The 26,856-nt window shown below is 44.1% G+C and overlaps 1 protein-coding gene across 2 annotated transcripts in view; it reads left to right on the forward strand.

Annotated features, from left to right (window-relative positions):
* LMO2 (LIM domain only 2) overlaps positions 1 to 21,651 on the forward strand; it is a 43,520-nt gene extending 21,869 nt beyond the window's left edge. Inside the window, exons 1-4 of one of the 2 annotated variants that reach the window (XM_064288310.1) lie at positions 631 to 925; positions 1,682 to 1,922; positions 5,924 to 6,139; positions 14,162 to 21,651. In XM_064288310.1, coding sequence (XP_064144380.1) covers positions 646 to 925; positions 1,682 to 1,922; positions 5,924 to 6,139; positions 14,162 to 14,381 — 957 coding nt within the window. In that variant the 5' untranslated portion in view covers positions 631 to 645 and the 3' untranslated portion in view covers positions 14,382 to 21,651. Of the gene's footprint in view, positions 1 to 630; positions 926 to 1,681; positions 1,923 to 5,923; positions 6,140 to 14,161 lie in introns of those variants that run through there. The other variant, XM_010592138.3, reaches the window with a different exon arrangement.
* Positions 21,652 to 26,856: the final 5,205 nt, after the last annotated feature.

Genomic DNA, 26,856 nt, shown 5'->3' on the forward strand with positions numbered 1-26,856 from the left:
TAAAATTATGGATTCTGAAAGTACTTGATAGTTTCCTTTTTTACAAGACTTATGACTGGCACAGGAGTCCTGGGTGGTGCAAACAATTAAGCACTCGACTACTAACCTAAAAAGGTTGGTGGTTCAAACACACTCAGAGGCACCTTGGAAGAAAGGTGGGGTGATCTGCTTCTGAAAGGTCACAACCTTGAAAACCCTATGGAGCCAGTTCTACCCTGCAACACATGGAGTCACCATGAGTCAGAATCTACTCCACCCCAACTGGTTTGGGTGTTTTGGGGTTATGGCTGACATCATCACTTCATGCACAAATAGGTCTTTAATCGCTTTGAAGGTAGACATTTCCAAGGAAGTTTGAGGCCCAGGGGAACCAAATTTGTTCTCTACAGAGGGCAGACTCTGTTGGTCCTCCTGTCTCCTTCTGCATTCCTCACTCTTCCTAGACTTTGCCTTAAAGGTTGGGGGGAGACCTGAACTAACCCCAGCATCAAATCTGGCTTCTTTCCCCTTCACTGATCCTGGACAAAATGAGCTCCCTATTGCTCTTGGTCATTGGAAAAGCGCTTTCTCTGTACAGATTACTTACTGACACTTTGCACGGGGCCAGTTAAACTGCAGGCGTCCGCCTCAGTCGCCTTTTGAAAGATGCTGAGGGAGAAAATTCTACCGCCGGCAGATGGAGAGGAGACCTGGACCAGCGTAGTCCCTCCCTCCGGGATTAGCTACCCCTGGCACGCTCAGACGTACCCAGCCCGTGCGGTCCCTGCTTGCACAGCTCGAGTTGCATATCTGGAGCGTGGACGCAGTCCCCAGCCGGCAGCCAGCAGAGCCGCACTGTCCCAGGCATCCCGGCGCCCGGCGTCAGTGGACCTGGGACCTCGAACCCCCGACAGGCGCGAAAGCCACTCCGAAAGCTGGCGTTTCTGTATGTGCTTATTTCACACATTTGTCTTTTATTTCTTCCTTGAGCGGCCCACTGGTTACTTTAGTTTCAGTTACGCCAGAAGGGGAACGTGAAAGAGTGGGTGCCCTAAGGAAGGATTTCGAGGCAGCCGGGTCTCCTTTCCAAGGAGAGGTGTTTCCGAAGTGACTCTTCCGATCCCCTATGCTTGCCCCTTTAAGAAGCCAAGTCAGTCCTGAGGCTGCTGCTGTTTGTATTGCTAATCCCCTGGAGCCCTGTTTAAAAAAAAGAAGAAGAAGAAGAAGAAGGGGGGGCGGGCAGCTGTCTCTTTAAATGTGATTTCCTTCTATTGTATTTGAATCGTGATCAGGAAAAAGGAAATGAAACCAGAGACAGAGGGAAGCTGAGCGAAAATAGACCTTCCCGAGCAAGGAGGGAGTCCGGGGGGGAGACGCACAGCCCCCTGCCCGACCCCCTCCCCCCGCCCCCGCTCTCGGCGGCGAGCTGCGCGCCGCGACCCGGGCCGAAGGTGCGAGGGACACCGGGCACCGGGCGGCGCGCACGATCCCCGCGGGCGGCGCGAAGCCGGCGACAGCGCGCGAGCGGGACCGGGCGGCGGCGGCGGCGGCGGCGGCGGCGGCGGGACCGGGATGGAAGGTTAAGTCCTGAGCAGCAGCTGCTGCTTCAGCCGCCCAGGGCCAGGCTGCGCGCCCCGGCCCCATCCTCGGCCGTGGCGCGCCCGCAGCCCGGTGATTCGCTCTCTCTCTTTGGCGTTTGAAGGGAGCGCGGTGACTGTCCTTGAGCGCGGAGGGGCGAGCTCGCCTCCGGAGCGCCGGAGCAAGAGAAGGCGCAGGAGCGGCGGCGGCGGCGGCGGCGGCAGCGGCGTCCGAGCACCCGAGGGGGTCCGAGTCCCGGTAGCCGGCCAGCCCCGCGCCACAAAGGGAGTGCCCCCGCCACCCGGCACGCCGCCTCCCTCCCCAATGTCCTCGGCCATCGAGAGGAAGAGCCTGGACCCGTCTGAGTAAGTGTGGCGCTCCTGCCCCCGCCACCCGTGGTGTCCACGGCCTCGCGCTCCGGGGCGGCAGGGTGGTGAGAAGAGCCCGCGAGGGGGCTCCAGGTGCGCGCCCGCAGCGTGCCCTTGGCTCTCTCTGCCTTGAGCAGGGCTCTCTTTTTCTCACGGGGTAGCCCCGGGGACCCTGCAAGAGGGGCTGGGCAGAGAGCAGCAGGGAGAGGGGACTGGCTCGGCACCTCCTTGTACCCCTCCGGCTGCCTGGGACGCTCTCTGAAGCGGCCGCGAGCTGGAAAGTTTGCACAGGGTTAGGCCCAGGGGGGAGCTCAGAGGGGCGCAGATGCTGTTTGGAGATCGTGCAGGGCTCGGTTCTGTTCCCTTCTCCCCTCTTGTCCGCTCCCAGCTGCTTTTCTCTTTGTCCTTTTGATCCTGAAAAGAGGGACATTCCAAGTGGAGGTGTCCGGGATCCCCGACAGCCCTTTCCAGTCCGCAGGCGGAGTGGCGGCTAGCAGTGCCGCTGGACCTCGGGTGAGGGGTTTGAGCGCCCACCTAGGAGCACGCCCTGGCCTCGAGGCTTCTAGAGCCGCCAAATCCAGAGTTAATCTGGGTTCATGTAACCCCCACCCCTTAAAAGTCAGTGCACCATTTTGTGTATAGGTGAATTTTTCTGGAGAGAGGAGTCTCAGGGTTTGCACTGTAGTTTTAAACGGGTTTGGAGTCAGGGAACCAGGGCTCTAATGAGTATTTGTCGCATCTGTTTTCTGAACCTTTTACTGGTTTCGAGTGTTTCCCACTTCGAACCTACACTCCCAACTCATTCCTTGGTGTTAACATGGGGAGAAAAATGTGGTTTAAGATACCATTTTCCCATTAACGCAAATGCCCTTTAAAGATTCATTAGTTGTCTGGTTTTGAGAATTTTTATTCCTTTGAAGTCCCTGGCTAATCCTTTGAAGGGATTTGTGACACAGACCAAAGGAGCTGGTTAATGACTTGTCCATTTGTGCTTTTAAGAGGCATTTGTTTTGTTTTTTCTTTTCCTGCCTTAAAAGAATTGTGCTTTCCTGCTGGAAGTCTCCCCCCTCCAATTTCAGCCCTCCACTGTTTATTTACCTGGGTTTTACCCTGAGTTACCAACATAAAAGCTCAGTATGTTCTCATAAAACACAGGAAGTGCCTCCATCCAACGAGAATATAAACATCACTATTCAATCTTGAAGGTTAAGACACCAGTCTATAAGGATCTACGTTTGTGTTAACAAAAACTCAAGCTTCCTTAAACAAATTCTCTGGAGAAAAATAACATTCCTTTACTTTAAAGTCCATAACTATGCAAACAATGGTTTGCTTACTTTCTTACAAGCCCAGAATGACAATTTAGCCCTGAGCTTTCAGAGACTGGACAAGACCACAGCAATACAATAATAAGAGAGTGAATTGGATGCATTGGTGCCTAATGCCCTTTCGATCAGCAGAAGTGAGTCACTAATCCTTTTATTAGAAGATAAATGTGGAGGTTTCAGTTCCCTGAAGGAAGTTTGCTCTCTTCAAAGTTTGTTCTTTTTCACTGAGATTAGAAAATTGAAGCATCCAACCTGGTAACATAGCAGGCACCCACTGAAGGATGCTGACCTCCTCCATCCTTTGCTTCACTATTTGGCCAATGAAGACGGGTTCTAAGTGAAGATGGACAAGATAGTTGATGAAATGATGCGGGGCATCCTTTTTTATCGTTCTCAGAAACTGGTGATAAATTATCTTAGAAATCCAGGCTGAAGTAATTTTCTGGTACAATATTCAGAATAGGCTCTAAGAGAATATAAAACATTAAGGGTAAATTCCACTCACTCATTGGCTTGGAACCTCCACCAAAGATAATGTGATATTATCATTAATTATAGAAAGATAGTTGGAAGCAATATCTTATCCTGTCCTTTCCTATCTCATCTTAGGCCATCATGATAACTCTTTTGCTTAACATTTCTATGGTGGACCATGATCCTACTAGATGTTTTTTGTATTCTTACTCAAGGCCACCTTGAGTCTTACAATCAGCAACTCCATATTACAGATGGAGTCTTGCCTAGGCTTATGCAAGACAAAAGACAACCAGAATTCACGAATTTAAGAGATTTCCTCTACAATGCAATCTGTGGCCCCTGCTGCCTTCCCGTAACAAGAACAGTTCATTTTTAATTCCAGGCAGTTTTGCACGAGCTAAGGGTGAATTCTCCTGTTTCACAGTTGGTTGGCAGCATCAGTGCCGGGGGCATTCAGCCTGGCAGCAGTGTCAGGCGCCTTTCGAAAGTCCCAAATAAGATCATGGCCTATGGAAGAAGAGATGCAATTCTGAGTTGATGCACATGAAAATGCCAAGGATATTAGTTATTTTTCAGAAGGAAAAATGGAAGTCCTGATACATGATCTGTAGAAACAAAGAGAAGGAAGTCAGGCTCCAGTGAATTCTAATAACTATTTAAGATCACATTTTTTTTTTTTAATCGGCTTGGATTTCACATTTTCTTGTTCTAATAGGAGATAACCTCCCAAACATGTCCTTTATCTACAAAAAAGAGATGGTTTTAGCATCTCCTACATATTCATATGGAGGCGTGCACTTTACCTGACAGTCACCTGAGGTTGTCAAAGGGTGTTAAAAACAATGGTTACCTGAGGCTCATCGTCCCTACGTTCAATGGGTACTGAGTTCTGTGGGCACAGACCAGTTAGGACTTGAGGTCATCTGGTAAGTGGGTGTCAGCTAGAAATAGGAGAAGATTTATACCCCCGAGGTACCCAGGGGGAAACTCCCTTTGGGAATTTTACAGTTGGAAGAAGGTCCATTTAAAGAAAAAATAATAATAATAGATTTTTGTCCAAAGAGCACTTGTTAATTATTACAAATCAACAAGTATTAGGCTTTTTCTGTGTCCCATTTGGCGCTAGAATCGTTCCACCCCTTTTATTTTATTTTGACAACATTATTTATTTTAATATGTAAAACAAATGTATTCAGATTCCTGCTAAGCAAAGTGGACAGAAGATGCTATGTACAAGTTTTTAATGAAAGAACGTGTATCAGAATTGCCTGGATTGAGAGTTCAGAAGCCTGCTAATGGCCTTCTACTCTTTAAAATAATCTTGCCTCCCTCCCCATTTTCCTTACCAAGTGAACTTCTTTCAGATCAGTTTTGCTGTTGTAAAAATTTTCATGTGAGGAAAGAAACTTGTATTTGACGTCCTTTGTAAGAACAGCAATGACCCTTAACATCTTGGATTCAAGATCTCCAAGGAGTCATTCACTAAGAAGGATGGGATGAGAAATTTCCGTAGAAAATAAAACAAGGAGAATTCCTATTATATCTTGATGGAATTTTTATTTTGGAAAGAGAAAGCAACCTAAAATAATTTTTTTATTGCTTTTTTCTTTCTCCCTTACCTCCTGCTTTTGGATAACTGGGAAGGACATGGAGTAGGGACCACACATAGATTCAATAAGGAATTTGTGGATTTTTAGCACTCTGGGTAGTTGGCTGCTGGGCAGCAAGCAACTGGTTTAGTCCCAAGTGCCTCCTCTGGGGTTAGGCCATGCTCTTGGGTCCTGGGTCTGGGAGGAGGAAAAAAGAGGGAGAATTGTGAAGATAGAGGAGAGTAGGCAGGGAGAGCTGGGAAAAGAAGGGACACCAGCGTGCCAAGAATGGTGCTGGGCTGTGGTAGGGATACAGCACCACCTACAGTTGTCTTGGATGCTTTTTGTGCCCTGTGTTCACTTCTTATAGGATCTGGGGTTTCCAGTCTAGCTCACTCCTGTTGTTACTCGAGGCTGGGTGGGTGTCTCTGCAATCTGGCCTAGAGATATGGTGGCCTGTCACTTCTCCTTCTGTCACCAAAAGGCAATCAAGTGAGATTCCCATAATAGAAGCTCTGCCACGGACCTGTTTGCCTCAGAGCCTGGTGTCTGGTGCCTGTCTCACCAAGATGAGGTTGTCCCTAATGCTTGGCTTCCTTTTCAGGGAGCCAGTGGACGAAGTGCTGCAGATCCCCCCATCCCTGCTGACATGCGGCGGCTGCCAGCAGAACATTGGGGACCGCTACTTCCTGAAGGCCATCGACCAGTACTGGCACGAGGACTGCCTTAGCTGTGACCTCTGTGGGTGCCGGCTGGGCGAGGTGGGGCGGCGCCTCTACTACAAGCTGGGCCGGAAGCTCTGCCGCAGAGACTATCTCAGGTATCTTTTCTTTCATCCCTGGCCCTCCGGGGCCTCAGAAAGGAGGTAGGTTGTCCACAGACACCTGTCTCTGGATATAGCTCCCTCAGCTCCTGCCACAGAGCCATCATGCTGCCAGAATGAGGTCAGGCTGTGGAGGCTCAGTCTCAGCCGCACCATGCGGAGAAGCATTTGGCGTTTCCTTCTGTTTGAGGAGCATGTTCTCAGGGATACATTCCCAAGTGGTAAAATACTAATTTTTTTGAACGACACACTAAACCAAACCCATTTACACTCGAGTTGGTTCTGACTCATAGCAACCATATAGGACAGAGTAGAACTACCCCCATAGGGTTTCCAAGGCTGTAGTCTGTACAGGAGCAGACTGCCACATCTTTTTCCCATGGGGCCGTGGGTGGGTTCGAATTGCCGACCTTTTGGTTAGCAGCGGAGTGCCTAACCACTGCACCACCAGGGCTCCCTTTTGGAAGCCAAGAGAATGATAAACACAAAATTCAGAATAGTAGTTACCTCTGGGGAGCAGGCAAAAGGAGAGTTGGGCATCATGGGAGCTGAGAATGTTTCATTTTATATACTTGGGGATGGGTTCTTGGGAGTTCATTTTCATGCTTCAAAACATACATATAGGTTATAAATATTCTTTCGTATGGCTCTGATATTATGGGATGAGAAATTTAAAGATGGAAAGCATGCCTTCTCCATGAAGCACCAAGCATGTGCCTGCCCATAGGAAGACAGTATGGAATATGGCTAAGGGCAGAGGCCCAGGAGTCAATTGTAAGCTTGAGTTCCAGCACTATTACCTTCTAGCTCTGTGGCTTTGGGCAAGTTACTTAACCTCTCTAATCCTCCATTTCCACATTTGTAAAATGGGGACAATAATAGTACCTGCTTCCAAGGTGAGAGAGCAGTGATGGATCAGTGGTCGAATTCTCACCTTCCGTATGGAAGACCCGGATTCAATTCCCTGCCAGTGCCCCCCATGTGCAGCCACCACCCGTCTATCAGTGGCGGCTTGTGTGTTGTTATGATACCGAACAGGTTTCAGCAGAGCTGCCAGACTAAGATGGACTAGGAAACAGACCTAGTGAGCTTCTTGGCAAAAATCAGCCAGTGAAAACCCTACAGATCACAATGGTCTATTCCACAACTATTCATGGGGATGGCGCCGGACTGGGCAGGGTTTTGTTCCATTGTGTATGGCATTGCTATGAATTGGGGGCCAACTCGATGGCAGCAGACAACCATAACTTCCAAGGTGATGGTGAGGATTAGATGGGATAATACATGTAAAGCACTTGGCTTGGTAGCCAAAACCAAACCAAACCCAGTGCCATCAAGTCGATTCCAACTCATAGCGACCCTATAGGACAGAGTAGAACTGCCCCATAGAGTTGCCAAGGAGTGCCTGGCGGATTTGAACTGCCGACCCTTTGGTTAGCAGCTGTAGCACTTAACCACTACACCACCAGGGTTTCCCTTGGCTTGGTACCTAGTATCGAATAGAGATTAGCTACTGTTATAACTAACCCTCATGACATTATGTATAAGTCTTTTTCTGTCTAATGACAGGAGATAGAAGTGTGAAGGAGTGAGATAGGAACTCTACAACACCAAGTGAGACACCAGCTGAGGACATCTCTAATGCTTTGGGCCGTACTTTCAGCAGTGTGGATTTTCAGGCACTCAACGAGTGCCTTTGCCTGGAATGTTCTGGCATTCCTAGTTTCATATTAGCTACTGCACAGGTAACTCTGTGCCCTCTACTGTCAGACCTGCTCAGCTGTGTAGCTGTCAGTTTTTTGCCATCTTCTGTGGCAGAGGGTCTGTGGAGCGTACAGGACCACCCAACCAGTGGAAGCTTGTTTAGACTTCAGTGCCCTTGGCTGCCAGGCTAGCTTGTCCTCCCAAACCTGCCCCGAGAACATTTTACATTAAGAAAAAAACACTGCAGGCAATTCAATAGTGAAGGAAGCTTCTGTTTACCCAGAGACTGATAGAATATGATCCCCCTCCCTTTTTTTTTTTTTCTAAATTCCTTCATAGAGCCTTTGCAAATTTGGTGGTTCCAAAATATTTGGTGGTTTTCAATGATTATGATTATATTTTTGGTCTTTTTTTTTTTTTACATCACAAGAAAATAGAACGGGGATAAATAGAGACCTGGTTTTGCTCAGTAACTGGTTTGCCAAGTCAGCGCAGAAAGCAGACGGGTAAATGATTCCCACTGGGCTCCCTGACTACATCCCTGTCAAACCATTTGAATCTTATTAAATGAAGTGCAGATTGGGTAAGGTCAGAAGAGCCTGGGCTTCTCTCTATCTCTGTAATTTTTATAGAACATTCAAGAATACAGCCAGGGCTGCCTGGGCTTGTTAATCTCTTCCGTTTTTAAAAAGGAAAGAAAAAAAAATAGTCTGGAAGAACCCAATGTTAATTAACTTGTGTCTTGGTGACATGAAATAATTCTTCTCCCTGCTACATTCCCAGGCAACATGTTAATTAACTCCGTGTTAGTGCGGGTATTTCCAGCCATTCTTTAATATTTATATTGTTATTAAAAGGGGCAGCAGAAAGCTTAAGATGTGACACCTCTTGACAGAGGAAAGAGAAATGGTTTTGTTTCAGGGATGGTCCTTTCACCTGGGCTTGTTTACTGGCATTCTTTTTTTTTTTCTTTTATACTTTAGATGAAGGTTTACAGGACAAACTAGTCTCTCATTAAACAGTTAGTAAAAAACTAGTACACATATTGTTTTTTGACATTGGTTAACAACCCCATGACATGTCAACACTCTCCTTCTCGACCTTGGCCGTACCTATTACCAGCTTTCCTGACCCCTCCTGCCTTCTAGTCATTGCCCCTGGGGTGTTGCACCCCGTTAGTCTTGTTTTGTTTTACGGGCCTGTCTAATCTTTGGCTGAGGGATGAAACTCAGGAGTGACTTCATTACTGAGCTGAAAGGGTGTCCTGGGGTCATACTCTTGCGGTTTCTCCAGTAAGTCTGGTTTTTTTTTTGTGAGTTAGAATTTTGTTCTACATTTTTCTCTAGCTCTGTCCGGGACCCTCTATTGTGATCCCTGTCAGAAGAGTCAGTGGTGGTAGCCAGGCACCATCTAGCTGTACTGGACTCAGTCTGGTGGAGGCCGTGGTAGATGTGGTCCATTAGTCCTTTGGAATAACCTTCCCCTTGTGTATTTTTTTTTTTTTTTTGTATATTTAGCTTTCTTCATTTTTCCTTACTCCCGAAGGGGTGAGACCTTTACTGGCATTCTTAACCTATCTGGTGGTGTCTTCGTAAAAATGCAAGGAGGGTTGACTGAATGGCATCTGTAACGGGGTTCAGTCCTTCCCCTAGGAGGCTTCTCCCCTTGAGGATTCCCAATGACCCACTCACCTGTTATAATCCTTTCCAGGTATTTAACCTGAAATAATCACGAGACTCCTATACCAAACCCGAATCATGCCACTGTTGTGTTTTTCAGATCCTAACAGTAGCTGTTAGTACCTGCCCAGATCTCCTTGGATCCCTTTTTATCAATTTCTGAGGTAGCTCCCAAATTCCCAGTGGTTTTATTTCCAATAGTCAGTACCTGAGTCTCTTAGAGCCAGAAGTATCCTAGCGCCCCTGCATCCTCCACCACCCTCCACATCCCCCAACCCCGGTGGACCTTAACCAATGACTGACACCTTAGGAGCATGAAAGCCCTGCAACCTTGCCTGGGATCAGGATGACTGGAGACATAACTTAGACTCCAGAGTTCCCCGTGGCATCAGGGTGAAGTTCCCCTCTGAGAGACTTGGCTGAGATTGCAACTTTACTTAACCTCCTGTCCTTCTAGTTCACCTTCCCCTGCTTCCCCTTCTAGTTGGGGTTCCCTTAGAAACATATCCTTAAAAAATCCCTTGCACACAAATCCTTGCCTCAGCATCTTCTTCTGGGATATCCAACCCAAGACACTAATTCTTGGTGCCAAAGGTTAATGCTCAAATTAGTGCCAAGTGCTGGTTTACTTTTACCAATATATTAGAGCCTCAGAATGCCAGAGCTAGAAGGAGCCATAGAACCTTTCTCTTCTGATTCCTTTGCTTAATGGTTTAAGACACAGACACCCAGAGGGAGGATGTCATTTGCTTGGGGTCACCTGGCTACTTAGAGGTGATGCTGGGACCTGAGCTTGTCTTCCAAATCTCAGCACTTTGTCCTTCCCTTCATTAGCTGCCTGATGTGTATTATAATTTACTCCCTGAAATCCCTTTAGTAAACTCTCTCCTTCCTTAAAGGGCACGCACCTCAGGCAGTTGGAGTCATTCTGCGCACACTGTTTTGTCTCATTTATCCTTGCTCAAGCCCAATCTTAACTTACTGAACAGCCAGGAAACCAGAACTGTCTTTCCACTCCATGACCTCCAATGTGGCGGTTACCTACAGCTCTGCCATCTGCTACATTGGGATAAATGTTCTCCCCCAGTAATGAGTTTGCTCCCAGGTGGTACTCTGAAAACACTCAGAGATCTTCAGATGAAAAGTAGGATGCAGGAGAAATTAGATAGCCCTGACTCTAAAAATAAAGCAATCGACTCCTAACCAAAAGGTTGTTGTTGCTGTTGTTAGGTACTTTCGAGTTGGTTCCAACTCATAGCGACCCTATGCACTGCAGAACGAAACACTGCCCAGTCCTGCGCCACCCTCACAATTGTTGCCATGCTTGAGTCCATTGTTGCAACCACTGTGTCACTCCATCTCATTGAGGGTCTTCCTCTTTTTTGCTGATTCTCTGTTTTACCAAGCATGATGTTCTTCTCCAGGGACTGATGCCTCCTGACAACATGTCCAAAGTATGTGAGATAAAGTCTCGCTACCTTGCTTCTAAGAAGCATTTTGGCTGTACTTCTTCCGAGATAGATTTGTTCATTCTTCTGAAAGTCCATATTCTTCTCACCGTAATTCAAAGGTGTCAATTTTTCTTCAGTTGTCCTTATTCATTGTCCAATTTTCACATGCATGTGAGGCCTGGGTCAGGCACATGTTAGTCCTCAAAGTGACATCTTTGCTTTTTAACAGTTTCAAGAGGTCTTTTGCAGCAGATTTGTCCAATGCAATACATCATTTGATTTCCTGACTGCTGCTTCCATGGGAATTGATTGTGGATCCAAGGAAAATGAAATCCTTGACAACTTTAATATTTTCTCCATTTATCATGATGTTACTTATTGGTCCAGTTGTGAGGATTTTTGTTTTCTTTATGTTGAGATATAATCCATACTGAAGGCTGTGGTCTTTGATCTTCATTAGTAAGTTCTTCAAGTCCTCTTCACTTTCAACCAGCAAGGTTGTGTTATCTGCATAATACAGATTGTTAATGAGTCTTCCTCCAATCCTGATGCCCAGTTCTTGTTCATATAGTCCAGCTTCTCGGATTATTTGCTCAGCATACAGATTGAATAAATTTGGTGGAAGGATACAACCCTGACTCACACCGTTACTGATTTTAAACCACACAGTATCCCCTTGTTCTATTTGAATGACTGCCTCTTGGTCTATGTACAGGTTCCTCATGAGCACGATTAAGGGTTCTGCAATTCCCATTTTTGCAATGTTATCCATAATTTGTTATGATCCACACGGTTGAATGCCTTTGCATAGTCAATAAACACAGGTAAACATCTCTCTGGTATTCTCTGCTTTCAGACTCATAGTGACCCTTTAGGACAGAGTAGAACTGCCCTAAAGAGTTTCCATGGCTGTAGTCTTTATGGAAGTCTGCTGCCACATCTTTCTCCCAAAGAGTGGCTGGTAGGTTCAAACTGCTGATCTTGCAGTTAGCAGCCGAGCGCTTAACCACTGTACCACCAGGGCTCCTTCTTGGTAGATTTTGTAATCACTGCTATTTCACTGAAACTCCAAGAAATCAAGTATCTCACCTGGGTCGCTCATGTACTCATGGCTGGTTCTGTACTTTGAATCTGATTTTCTGACTCCATTACTTGTGTTACTGCGCTCTTGCAGGCTGATTCTCAAACTTCGGCCTGCATCAGAACACCTGCAAGTGCTCATTAACACAGACTGCTAAGTCTCACCCTTAGAGCTTCTCAATCAGGCGGGCCTGAGGACCCGCATTTCTGGCAAGTTCTCAGGTGATACCCATAGTGCTGGTACTGGGATAACACTTTGAGAACCTCTGCACTAGAGAAGCCCTGGTGGTACAATGGTTAGGCACTCCGCTGCTAACCAAAACGTTGGCAGTTTAAACCCACCTGGCAGAGAAAGACCTGGCGATCTGCTCACGTAAAGTTCTGTTAGCCCAAAACTAAAACCATTCCCAAAGCCAACTCTTTAGACAAAGATTAGATTGGACTATAAGGCATAAAATGATACTGGTGAGGAGTGTGCTTCTTAGCTCAGGTAGCACATGAGACTATGTGGGCAGCTCCTGTCTGGAGAAGGCAGAGGGGGACAGGACCTGGTTGAATAAAAAAAATGGTTGAATGGACACAGGAAATACAGGGTGGAGAGGAGGAGTGTGCTGTCACATTATAGTCAGAGTAACTAGGGTCCCATAACAATGTGTGTATAAGTTTTTGTATGAGAAAATGCCTTGAATTCTAAACTTTCACTTAAAGCACAATTAAAAAAAAAATATTACAGCCTAGAAAACCCTATGGGGCAGTTCTACTCTGTCACGTGGGCTTGCTACGAGTCATAATTGACTCAATAGCACCTAACAACAATAGCACTAGGCTCATGGCGACCCCATGTGTTACAGAGTAGAACTGCTCCATAGGATTTTCTTGGCTGACATCTTTACGTAAAGATTAAAAAAAAAAAAAAAAAAATTTTTTTTTTAATCTTTACGGAGGAGACTTGGTGGCGCAACAGTTAAGCACTTGGCTGCTAACTGAAAGATGGGCGATTTGCACCCACCCAGTGGCTCCGCAGAAGAAAGACCTGGCCAACAGCCCCTGTAAAGATTACAGCCTAAGAAATCCTATGGGGCAGGTCTACTCTGTCAGATGAGGTCATTACAAACTGAAAATTGACTCAATGGCATCTAACAACAATGATCTTTACGGAAGCAGATGGCCAGGCCTTTCTTCCACAGTCCCACCAGGTTTGTTCAAACTGCCAACCTTTAAGTTACTAGTTAAGCACAAAGGTCACCATGAGTTGGAATAGACTCGACAGCAACGGGTTTAACAGGCACCAGGCTCTACCATGTTGCATCACCCACCTTGACATTGAATATTGCTTGAAATAAGTGGTTTATCAACTGAGATTTAGAAATGGCTTGATTTAAATGTCAGAATAAAAGTTTCCCCAGAGATCCATGTCAGCAGGGCAAGGACGATTGTAAATTAAGGTCTTCCACTCAATGTGGGGAGATAGTTTGTCCTCCAGATTGCTGAGGCATGATTAACTGCACCAGGTGCTTTCTGTCAAATTCCCTCTGTCCCCAGAGAACAATCATGTGGAGATGGGCTTTGCAGCTGATGGAGGAATTCAAGGCCAACCCTCCTCATGGGTGGAATTAGTGACTGTTGACATGATAGAGTTTGAGGAGCCCCAGGAGGATACCCATTTCATTACATTCTGGTCAGTCCCTTCCCCACAGAGAGCCCCTAGGGGTTTACTCTAGCTCCTCTTCTAAAGTGAAAGCTCCCTGGGAGGGCATACTGCTACATCCCTAACCCTTTAACTCAAATCACTTCAGTTGGCAGTCTCTTCTATAGCAGAGAGGCCTGGGACAGCCTACAGGCTGTGGTGAGTGGTTTCTGAAGGCAAGCTCAGGAAAGACAGGAGTTAAAACCAAACACAAATACCACTGGTTACTGTTTCGTCCCCAACTACCTTCTCCCTTCTAGACAAGACTACAGGAGTTAGCTTTCTGTGTGAGCCCAAGTCTTCCTAACTTTCTGACCTCTTGGAAATCCGGCCTACTTTATGGAACCCGTCCCCAAGCCCTTTCTTCCAGTACTGTCTCTGCCACTGTCTTCTTAGCCTTTCTTTCTTTTTTCCCCAGACTTTTTGGTCAAGATGGTCTCTGTGCCTCCTGTGACAAGCGGATCCGTGCCTATGAGATGACAATGCGGGTGAAAGACAAAGTGTACCACCTGGAATGTTTCAAATGTGCTGCCTGTCAGAAGCATTTCTGTGTGGGCGACAGATACCTCCTCATCAACTCCGACATAGTGTGTGAACAGGACATCTATGAGTGGACTAAGATCAATGGGATGATATAGGCCAGAGCCCCCCAGCATCTTCGGGGAGGTGTTTTACTGCAGACACTGTCTCCATTGGGTCTTCACTCCTAGGCACTTTGGGGATTTACGGGGGGTGGGGGGGTGAGGCATTTCTTAGGTGATGGTAGACCGTTACTGGGCACCGAGACATAGCAAACAAGTGACATAATGCAAAGGAAGAGATATAAATGGGACAAAAGGACCAGTCCTTAGGGAGAATTTATGGCCACAGCCTAGTTGAAATAACTGATGTGATTAGCAGAGGAAAGGAGCGTTTGGGGGGGCAAGCAGGAGCTGTGCCATCCTGATGGGATTTCGCATCTACAGATAGTCGTTGTGTAAAGACTGGTAATGACTATGACCCTTGCAAACTGGAGATGTGCAATTGATTTCTTTTCTCCCTGGCTTTTATAATGACCCTGTTCCAATCACTGTCCTCCACGCAGGAAAGGACAGAGACTAGAGTGGCCATCCTTTTTTCCTTGGCCGTCTTCCCAAGGCCTTAAGCTTTGGACCAAGGGAAACTGCATGGAGACATATTTCAGTTGAGAATGGAAACTGCAACTTTTCACCAATTATTTAAAGCACTGTTGATGAATCACTGTTTTTAGACACCTTTGTTTTGAGGGATTCCACAGATTGTTTCTATACAAATGTAAATCTAAAAAAAAAAAATGTTGTTCAACTATTTTATTATCTTAGACTATATCAAAGTATTTGTGGTGTGTAATAAAAAACAAAACAGAAAACCCTGCAGACTTAATAAAAATGACAGGCTAAAATGCAGTGCTGCTTGTTTGGTAACGACTTACAGTTTGGGGATGGCAGGCAATGGCCTGCTTTTTATATTGAAAGGAGAAGGAAATAAGCAATTTATTTTTAGGTCAAATAAAAACTTCCCTTTATTGCTAGGGTTTATATGAGGCAGGCATGTTTCTCTATTACTAGCAATTACGTAACAGGTCATCATTTAGCTCAGAGGGGATGTAGAATAATTAAATTGTTGTTGTAAAATATGCATTTCACCTCAGCCTTGTATAGAGTGAGTGGAAGGCAAGATTATTGCCTTTGGGAAACCTGTAACCTAGAAAGGACACAAATACATAAAACAGGTTCCCTTTGGGAGAGAAGGTAATTACCTAGTGTGAAATGTGGCAAAGGTGCTGAGCTTGACACTTCGATTTTCTGAGACGTGTGTCTCAGAGTATTTTATGACAAGTGATTAAGAAGACCTTACTTTGAGGATTTAAAGCAGGCACCTTTCTTTGTGCCTTTCACTGGATCCAGCCGGGACCATGAACTGATTCACAGCGCCATCTGCTGGTCATCACCTCTCGGCTCGCTAGCCCAAGAATGTCTCAATGAGGACAAACCTCTAGGAAAGATAACGTTTTTCAACTATTTCATTAAAAATATTGGAAAACACCAGGAAGTGTTAATATGTTGAATTGTTATGACATCAGAAACATGCAGCTAATGCTAAAGTTAACCATGAGATACGTTTATCACCAGTCATTACTAAAGTTTTTGTTCTGTTTTGTTTCTCCTAAACCAAAAAAACCCAAACCTATTGCCGGCGAGTCGATTCCAACTCACAGGGACCCTAGAGGACAGAGTAGAATTGCCCTGTAGGGTTTCCAAGGCTGTAATCTTTATGGAAGCCGACTGCCACATCTTTCTCCAGCAGAGTGGCTAGTGGTTTTGAACTGCTGACCTTTCAGTTAGCAGCCAAACGCTGAGCCACCAGGGCTCCTTTTTCTCCTTGGAGATGAGAAATAATTAAGTAATGCCTCTCTTGGTCTGTAAAGTGCTAAAAGTGGCTGAGAAATTTCATTAAGGTACCTATTTAAAACAAATCTAATTATATCGCGTTCCAGCTGAGGTGGTTGGTGAGGTGCTATCCATGGGGGGAAATTTGTTCTAAATCAGTGGTTTTCTAAACATGGTCCCAGAACCGGCGGTGTCAGTGTCACCTTGGAACTTGTTAGAGATGCAGATTCTTGGGCCCCACCCCAGGCCTCCTGAATCACAGTCTCTGAGGATGGGGTCCAACCATCTATTTTAACAAGTCTTTGTGGTGCAGTGATTAAAGTACTCAGCTGCTGGCCAAAAGGTCAGCAGCTCAAAACCACCAGCAGCTTCCTGGGAGAAAGATTGACAGTTTGCTTCTGTAAAGATTTACAGCCTTGGAAACCCTATGGGGCAGTTCTGGTCTGTCCTACAGTGTCTGTGTAAGTTGGAATCCACTGGGCAGCAACAGGTTTTATGGGTGATTCTGACTCACATTCAAGTTTGAGAATTGCTGTTCTAATCATCCTCCACGTAGGAAGGTAATGCACTCTAAGTTGTTAATGGTCAATATTTGACACAGAGGTTCATCAGTGAGTAACGTTTCCACATGTAGACAAACACTTTCTATCCATGATCCCGAAACTGATGACGTGTATGTACTTTTGTCACTCAGCTAACAGTTGGCCTGTGCTTTGTTTACCAGATCAATCACACCTCAGTCCCCCATTTGAAATCCTATCAACATAAATACTACTACTGTAATAATTATTTTGGCTATGCAATTATCCTATTAAAAAGTATTAGGTAAAAATAAAAATGATTCTTTATTCCTAATCCTCATTATAATACTACACATCTCAAATTTAAAAAATCAGCCAATACTTCAACAAATTAGTATCCTCAACAAAGTAATAATTGACATTTTCTATTTGTCAACTGCACCATCTTGCAGAATTGCGGATGGACAGGTAGGGTCTTTGTGGCAAGTTACCTCAGGGCCTAAATGTCTAACCCACAACTGACTTGAGAGGACATGTAAAGGGATCTCAAAGGGGACCAGCCCCTTGAGTCTACCCTGGTGGTCCTCACCTGGGTGTGTAACCGTGTGCCCTCCACTCTAGACCTGGTGTCAGGAGAACCAGGCACCTGCTCCCTGCCATGATCCAGTGCCTTAATTAGGCAGTTTGCTGTACGTGCTACTTCCTCTTACCTCATTAACGTCTTCTGTCCCAAACCAGCTTCCTTTTCTTCCACCTTTAACAGAGCCATTACTTCTCAGGGAACTTTGGAATCCTATAAAGTTAAAATAGAGTAGTGGATAAAACCAAAAACCCAACCCATTGTTGTCAAGTCAATTACAATACATACCAACCCCATGTGTTAGAAAGTAGAACTGCTCAATAGGATGTTCTTGGCTGTAATCATTTTTACAGAAGCAGTTCACCAAGCCTTTCTTCCATGGAGCTGCTGGGTGGGCTTGAACCACCAATCTGTAGTTTAGCAGCCGATCACAAACTGCTTGTGCCACCCAGACTCCTAGTTGGTTTGAATTGCTTTGTGCAACGGATCGCTTTTGTGTGGGACTGTGCAAATAGGGTAATTGTGGCCCACCAAGGGGATTCGTTGGTTTTGTCATTCTGCTGAGCTTGAAATGAGCCACCCCAGAGGTGAGAAAGAGAGGATCCCACCATCACCAGGAGCGGAGAGTGCATCCTTTGAACCCGGCATCCCTGCGCTGAGAAGCTCCTGGAACCAGGAGACAGAGAGAAAGAGAGAGCTTGAGAAGTGGTGGCAGAGAAACAATGGGAGGAGATGTCCAGCACACGGAGCGAAAAAGCTGAGCACCTGGGTTGCCTCTGGGGACTTAGTGGCAGGGCTAAAAGAGCTTTGTAATACTTGCCTGAGCAGGACAGAGGCCTAGGACCAGAGAGAGGCCTGCTGGCGAGCATGGCTGGGAAGAGGCTGTCCTGATGGGAGAAGTGTATCCTGAGCGTTCCTCAACCTGAATTGTAACCTGTTACTTCCCTAAGAAACCCCATAACTGTGAGTATCGTCTGTGAGTTCTGTGTGGCCATTGCAATGAATTATCAAACCCAGCAGAGAAGTGGAGAGTACCGTGGGGGGGATGGTTGGTGTCAGAGGTGGTAAAGATGGCACAGAGAAGAGGCATGTCTGACCACCGCCTTGTAGGACTCAACCTTGAGCAGCTGATCTCGATTTTCCTTCCCCCTTGTGAAATTAAAGGAGGTCAGATGTTGTCCCCGCACCATTTTCACAATTGCAATGACATGACTTAACAAACATTTATATATCACTTAGCATGTGCTTTACACCTGGTGCTTTGCCAATTCTAGGTGCAGGCCAGGTTCTATTTATTATCATCTTCATTTTACTGCTGAGGAAGCTGGGGCACAGAGAGGTTCATTTACTTAGCTAAGATCCTACAACTGATAAATGACACAAATAAGCTTGAACCAAGGCTCTTAGCCTCTGTGTTCTTGGGCTTACCTCACTGAACCTCAAATTTCTCATCTGCAAAATGGGGAAAATGAATGCCTTTCTCCTAGAGTTATTCGAGGATATTTGAGCTCAGTCTAGCCAGAAATGTAAACAAATCACAAGGATACAAGATCAGCACCATAATAAAGATACATAAAAAGTGCTATAGAAACACAGATAAGGGAACAATGAAATCTGCCTGGAGAGGGGAGGGGGTGGCTGTCTGGAGTGAAGAGGAAGTGACATTTGAAATGGCCTTGGACCAGGAAGTGGGGAGTTGTATGGGCAAGAATAAAGACTCAGAGACCTGGACTATACAAGGCAAGTCTTCAGGGGAGCCTGGAATTTTCATGGTGGTAAGGTTGGGGGTGGGGTATTGACTAGAGAGGAGCTGGTGGGGTGATCTTTAATTCTCAGTTCCATCACATAATGTTACTACTGTCCCAGGGACAAAATCTGGGTCCAGTGAATATTGCTGACTTCTTATTTGACATAGACCCTCTGGTCAAGCCCCTCTTCTTCCCAGCAGTCTCCCTCAACCTCTCCAATTTACATCTACTCCTCATTCAGTGGTTTTAAGCTTTAGTGTTTAGGAGTCTCCTAAATGGAAATCCTGGTAGCTTAGTGGTTAAGTGCTACAGCTGCTAACCAAGAGGTTGCCAGTTCAGATCTGCTGGGTGCTTCATGGAAGCTCTATGGGGCAGTTCTACTCTGTCCTGTAGGGCTGCTATGAATTGGAATCGACTCGATGGCAGTGGGTTTGGTTTTTTTTTTTTTTTTTTGGTCAACTGAAAGAAGAGCCTATTAATACACAGGCTCCCGGGCTGAACCACAAATCTGCAGGGTCATGATCTCTTGGGAGTGTGGTCCAGGAATCTACATGCTCGCCAACCCACTCCCCCGCCCCTTTCTCTTACTGTTGTACTTTATTGTTATTGTAGGTTGTTTCCTCACTTCAACCAGAAACTGCCGTTAAACCCTTCATTCCTTGAAGGCAGGGATGGTGTCTCTTATTTATCCCTATGTCTCCAGACCCTAGCACATGCTGGCTAGGTACTTACATGCATGTGCTAGTGTCTGGGTAATATAGTAGGCATTTACATGTTGTTGAAATGATTTTTAACTCTCCTCACATCTTCCATAGATCCCTGGATGGTACAAATGGCTTGTGCTCAACTACTAACTTAAAGGCTGGCTGTTTGAACCCACCCAGTGATACCATGGTAGAAAGGCCTGGCGATCTACTTCTGTAAAGATTACAGCCAAGAAAACCCTATGGAGCAGTTCTACTCTGTAACACATGGCATCACCATGAGTTGGAATCGATTCGTCGGCAGTGGATTTGCTTTTTCACAGCTTTCATAGTATTTATTGTATATAGTCTTTGTTTTATTTAAAATTTTGTTGTTGTTCGGTGCCATACAGTCAGTTCCAACTCAGAGGGACGCTATGTACAACAGAACGAAACACTGCCTGGGCCTGCCTCATTCTCACAATCGTTATGCTTGAGCCCGTTGTTGCAGCCACTGTGTCAATCCACCTCATTGAGGGTCTTCCTCTTCTTCACTGACCCTCTCCTTTACAAAGCATGATCTCCTTCTCCAGGGACTGGTTCTCCTGATAACATGTTCAAAGTGTGTGAGATGAAATCTCATCATCCTTGCTTCTAAGGAGCATACTGGCTATATTTCTTCCAAGACAGATTTTTTCATTCTTCCAGTAGTCCATGATATATTCAATATTCTTTACCAACATCATAATTTTAAAGTATATCCACTACTTAAAAACTTCACATGGGAAGAAAGGTTTATGTCAAACTAGCCTGTAAGCTCCTATTCATTTATTGTGCTTTAGGTGAAAGTTTACAAACCAAGTCAGCCTCTCATACAAAAAGTAATATACACCTTGCTATGTACTCCTAGCTGCTCTTCTCCTAATGAGACAGCACATTCCTCTTCTCTACCCTGTATTCCCCGTGTCCATTCAACCAGCTCCTGTCCCCTCTGCCTTCTCGTCTCACCACCAGACAGGAGCTGCCCACATAGTCTCATGTGTCTGCCTGAGCCAAGAAGCTCACTCCTCACCAGTATCATTGTCTATCTTATTGTCCAGTCCAATCCCTGTCTGGAGAGTTGGTTTCAGGAATGGTTCCAGTCTTGGGCTAACGAAGGGTCTGGGGACCATGACTGTCAGGGTCCCTTCCGTCTTAGTCAAACCATTAAGCCTGGTGTTTCTACAAGAATTTGAGATCTGCATCCCACTCTTCTCCTGCTCCATCAGGGATTCTCTGTTGTGTTCCCTGTCAGGGTAGTGATCGGTGGTAGCCAGGCACCATCTAGTTCTTCCGGTCTCAGGCTGATGGAGTCTCTGGTTTATGTGGCCCTTTCTGTCTCCTGGGCTCATCTTTACCATGTTCTTGATGTTCTTCATTCTCCTTTGCTCCAGGTAGGATGAGACCAATTGATGCATCTTAGATGGCTGCTTGCTAGCGTTTAAGACCCCAGAAGCCTCTCACCAAAGTGGGACGCAGAATGCTTTCCTAATACATTTTGTTATGCCAATTGACCTAGATGTCACCTGAAGCCATGGTCCCCAGACCCCCATCCCTGCTACTCTGGCCTTCAAAGCATTTGGTTGTATTCAGGAAACTTCTTTGCTTTTGGTTTAGCCCAGTTATGCTGACTTCCCCTGTGTTGTGTGTTGCCTTTCCCTGTACCTAAAATAGTTCTAGTCTACTATCTAGTTAGTGAATATCCCTCTCCCTCCCTCCCTACCCTTGTAACCATAAAAGAAAATTTTCTTCTGTATTCAAACTTTATCTAGAGTTCTTATAATAGTGGTCTCATATAATATTTGTCCTTGTGCAACTAATTTCACTCAGCATAACGCCTTCCAGATTCCTCCATTTATGAGATATTTCACAGATTCATCGTTCTTGATCATTTAGTAGGATTCCATTGTGTGAATATACCATAATTTATTTATCCATTTATCCGTTGATAGGCATCTTGGTTGCTTCCACCCTTTTGCAATTGTAAACAGTGCTGCAATTAACATGGGTGTGTATATATCTGTTCATGTGAAGGTTCTTATTTCTCTAGGATATATTCCAAGGAGTGGAATTGCTGGATTATATGGTAGTTCTATTTCTAGCTTTTTAAGGAAGTGCCAAATCAATTTCCAAAGTGGTTGTGCCATTTTACATTCCCACCAGCAGTGTGTAAGTGTTCCAGTCCATCTGCAACCTCTCCAACATTTATTATTTTGTGTTTTTTGGATTAATGCCAGCCTTGTTGGGGTGAGATGGTATCTCATCATAGTTTTAATCTGCATTTCTCTAATGGGTAAGGGTCATGAGCATTTCCCCATGTATCTGTTAGCTACCTGAATGTCTTCTTTAGTGAAATGCCTGTTCATATCCTTTACCCATTTTTTAATTGGGGTATTTGTCTTTTTGTAGTTGAGTTTTTGCAGTATCATATAGATTTTAGAGGTCAGACACTGATTGGAAATGTCATAGCTAAAAAGTTTTTCCCAGTCTGTAGGTAATCTTTTACTCTTTTGGTGAAGTCTTCGGATGAGCAAAGGTGTTTGACTTTTAGGAGCTCCCAGTTACCTAGTTTCTCTTTTGGTGTTTGTACATTGTTAGTAATGTTTTGCATACTGTTCATGCCATATACTAGGGCTCTTAATGTTGTCCCTACTTTTTCTTCCATGATCTTTATCATTTTAGATTTTATATTTAGGTCTTTGATCCATTTTGAGCTTGTTTTTGTGCATGGAGTGAGGTATGGGTCTTGTTTCATTTTTTTGCAGATGGATATCCAGTTATGCCAGCACTAGTTGTTAAAGAGGCTGTCTTTTCCCCATTTAACAGACTTTGGGCCTTTGTTAAATATCAGCTGCTCATATGTGGATGGATTTATGTCTGGATTCTCAATTCTGTTCCGTTGGTCTATGTATCTGTTGTTGTACCAGTACCAGGCTGTTTTGACTCCTGTGGCGGTATAATATGTTCTAAAATCAGGTAGCATGAGGCCTCCCACTTTGTTCTTTTTCAGTAATGCTTTACTTATCTGGGGCCTCTTTCTCTTCCATATGAAATTGGTGATTTGTTTCTCCATCTCATTAAAAAATGTCACTGGTATTCCTAAGTATTTTATCTTCTTGGGGGCTATTGTAAATGTATTGATTTGATGATTTCCTCTTCTACGTTCTCTTTGTTGGTGTAGAGGAATCCAACTGATTTATGTATGTTAATCTTGTTTCCTGATGCCTGTAAGTTCTTAAGCATCACCTAGGACACCTAGGCCAAGGTTATGTATATAGAAAACATGGAGTAAATATTTATGGGATGAATAGATGAGAGGGAGGGGTAGAGAGTAAATAGATAGAGAGCTGAGGCTTTCTGCCATTTTGAGACTGAATGACAAACCAAAGCCTAAGTTGGGAACAAAAGTCAGGAACCTCCAGGCCTGGGGAAGAGGAGATATGAGATGGATCTGGAGCATCTTGTTATTCCAGAAAGTAAGGAAGTGCTCCAAAAAGTGATGTCAATATGCCAGAAAGAAAAAGGAGTCAGCTCAACGTGGCCCTCACTGGCCAAGTCTGGACAACTTAACTACCAAAATAATTAATGACAACAATGAGTTATAAACCATTGAGAAAAATAAAACTTCATGAGTTCATACCGATTATAAATACATGGGGAGAAGGGAGGACTTTTGCTTACAGTAGATTCCCGAATGTCAACTGGCAAATGTGAAGAAAGCGCTAGACCTGAAAAATCATCATTTTGCAACTATCACAGTAAAGCTTGGATGAAGGTAGATCCATCAATAAATGCTAAATGTCAACAAAGAGCAGGAGATTCACGCAGTCTTAAAGTGTCTTCCCATAGATTGCTTATTAGTTACAAGGGAGGGGAAGAAAAACTCAAAACCATTAACTACACAGTGGAGAAACTGGACAACACCTTGACCAGGTGATCAACAAGGGGCAGATGGACATTGTGTGGCTCCAGATGTGATACCTTGAAAAGGACACAACCTCACTCTTTTCAGTACTCTGGCTGAGAATGCATAACCTGAATCTAATTATGAGACAAATTATCAGTCAAACCCAAAATGATGAGCCTTCTATGTTAAAAAAGGGGGGAGGTGGTGGTGGAAACACTAGTCTTCAAAAATGTTAATGTCATAAAAGAAAAAGGCTGTGGAAATATTCCAGAATAAAGAAGGCTGAGGAGACCTGACAACTAAATCCAATGCCTGGTCCTACACTGGATCCAGGACTAGAGGAGGAAAATGCTATAAAAGACATTACTGGATCGATTAATATAACTGGAATACAAATGAGTGGACTAGTTAAAAGTATTGAGTTAATATCAAATTTACTGAAGTTGACAACTGTACTGTGGTGATTTAAGAGAATACCCCGTTTCTTAGGAAATACACACTGAAATATTTAGGAGTAAAGAGCATTGTAACTTATTCTCAAATGATTGAGAAAAAATTATATACAGTATAAATAAAATAAAACACATGTAATATATTTTACAATAAATAAAATTTAATTTTCATAATAAAGTTTATTTTTAAAATAAATAAAAATTTATGTTTATAATAAATAAAAATGATATATATCAAACAGACATGTGTGTATGTATGTGTATAGAGAGAGAAAGAGAAAGAACAAATGGTAAAGCAAATGGGGTAAAAATGTTAACAATAGGTGAAACTACGCAAAGGATATAAAGATGCACTATTTCTATTGTTGCAATTTGTCTGTAAACTTGAAACTATTTCCAAATAAAAATTAAAATAAAAAACAACTCAGAAACATTGGCTTTGTCTTGTTTTGGGCTTTGGGCTCTGTTAGGAGAACAAGGGGGATGAAGACAGGAAAATACGGTCTAGAATTTAATAACATACTACTGTGCATTTGTCAGAATTTTAATGTAGTTTTGACCTTAAAAATAAAGAATGTGTCTCAAGCAACTGATTTTCTCCCCGCTTAATAGGAATGATGTGTTTAGGAGGATTCACTTACCGTCAATTTCTGAAGCAGGTTACTTCCCAATCTTATAAAATGAGCTTGCTAAATATTCTGTATTTCTTTTGTAATTGGGATCAATATTTAACCACTTGGTTCAGAAATGAGTGTATTATAGGGGCAGGAATCTGAGCGATAATGTTTTGTACGTAGATCTAAGAATTGAGTTAAAAGAAGTTTCAAAGCACTAATGTCACTTCTGTTCTCTACCCGTGGCTGTATATTAATTCTCCAAGAAAATCATCATTGCTCTGAGTTAATAGAATCTTTGAAGCTAAATCAAGTCAATTTCCCATTGTCACATTGTGATGCTTTTGAACTGGGCTCACCGAATTATCCTATTTGATGGCCACTTTGAAGATGGCTTTGTGGCGATCCCAAAAGAACTCATAGCAGCAGCATCTGTGCCTCAGCTTCCCTACCTCACCCCATTCATTCTAATTACTAAATGAGCGGCTCAGGGCAAATGCCCCTCCCCTTTTAGTTATATAGGATATAAAATAGATATTAAGGCAATGTAATGTGATAGAACACTAGGATGGAAATGCTGTCGTGTGCCAGCCATCCAGTCAATTTCCACTCATAGCAAGACTAAAGGATGGTGTAGGACTGCCCCATAGGGTAGCTGCCAGGTCTTTTCTCTTGCAGAGCAGCTGATGGGTTCAAACCTCCTACCTTCCTGTTACCAGCCTAGAGCTTTAACTATCGTGCCACTAAGGCCCCTTGGAACGGAAATGAAACCAAACCAAAAAACCAAACCCTTTGCCGTGGAGTTGATTCCAACTTACAGCAACCGTATAGAGAGAGTAGAACCGCCCCGTAGGGTTTCTAAGGAGAAGCTGATGGATTTGGACTGCCAATCTTTTGGTTAGCCGGGCACTTAACCACTGTGGAATGGAAATACGAAACCTGATTTTCCCACTAAGTAGGGGGTGTGTCTTTGGGCTGACCTCAGTTTCCTCGTTTGCAAAATGAGGAACTTGGAGTAGATTATTTTTAAGAAACTGCTACTCAAAGTTTGGTTTATAGATAGATAAGTATGGAAATTGGGAGTAAGCTTTTTGTGGTAGTCAGTCTCCAATATGGCTCTCAATAATTTTTGTCTCCTGGTATTCATGCCCCATGTAGTCCCTGCCCATATGAAATAGGCCAAACCATTCTAACCAATAGAATGTTGTGAAAATGACAAGGGTGGCTTCTAAGCCTAGGTCATAAAAAACTTTGTGGCTTCCGCATTGCTTTCTCTGGGACCGCCTGCTCTGGGGAAAACCAGTTGCCATACAATGGAGATGTTCAAGCAGCAATATGGGGAGGTCCATGTGGAGAAGAGGAACTGAGGCCTCTTGCCAACAGCCAGCACTCATTTTCCAATCATATGGATGGATCACCTTGAATGTGGATCTTCCAGGCCCAGTCAAGCCTTCAGATATCTTGAATGTATTCACGAAATACCCCAAGGCAGAATCATCTACTGATCTGCTCCTGAATTTCTGACGCAGAGAAATTGCAAGATGATAAACAGCTGTTCTTTGGGTGGCAGAAACAATTAAGCGCTTGACTGATAAATGAAAGCTTGGCGGTCTGAGCCCACGTAGAGTTGCCTTGGAATAAAGGCCTGGGGATCTACTTCTGAAAAATCAGCCATTGAAAATCATATGGGACATAGTTCTGCTCTGACACACATGAGGTCATGAGTCCGAATCAACTCCATGGCAACTGGTTATTATTGCTTTAAGCCATTGAGTGTGGGGGAATTGTTATGCAGCAAGCAATAAGGAAAACACATTTAGAAAATTTGGTGGCAATTTGAAGGAGTAATTTTATTTTTGTTGAATGTAATAACTTTTTAAAAATTAGGCTTTTATTTTGTATGTCTTAAAATTTTAATTTTTTCAGTCATTTGATTTTTGTTCTTTATAAAAGTACACTACATGACAGATTGAAAATTAGAAACAAAAAGTCCTGCTCGATAGAGTTTGAAAAGCTTGGATCAGATTAATATAATCTTAGAGTTAAAAATTTTTCTTAGAAATTATCTGGTCCAGCTCTCACTCAGTAAATGAACCGTCTCTTAGAGAGTTTTCCTTCAATTTTCCAGCCATAGAATTCTGATTTTTGGCAGCATTATTAT

Source organism: Loxodonta africana, chromosome 7, assembly GCF_030014295.1.
Source record: "Loxodonta africana isolate mLoxAfr1 chromosome 7, mLoxAfr1.hap2, whole genome shotgun sequence".
Classification (NCBI taxonomy): domain Eukaryota; kingdom Metazoa; phylum Chordata; class Mammalia; order Proboscidea; family Elephantidae; genus Loxodonta; species Loxodonta africana.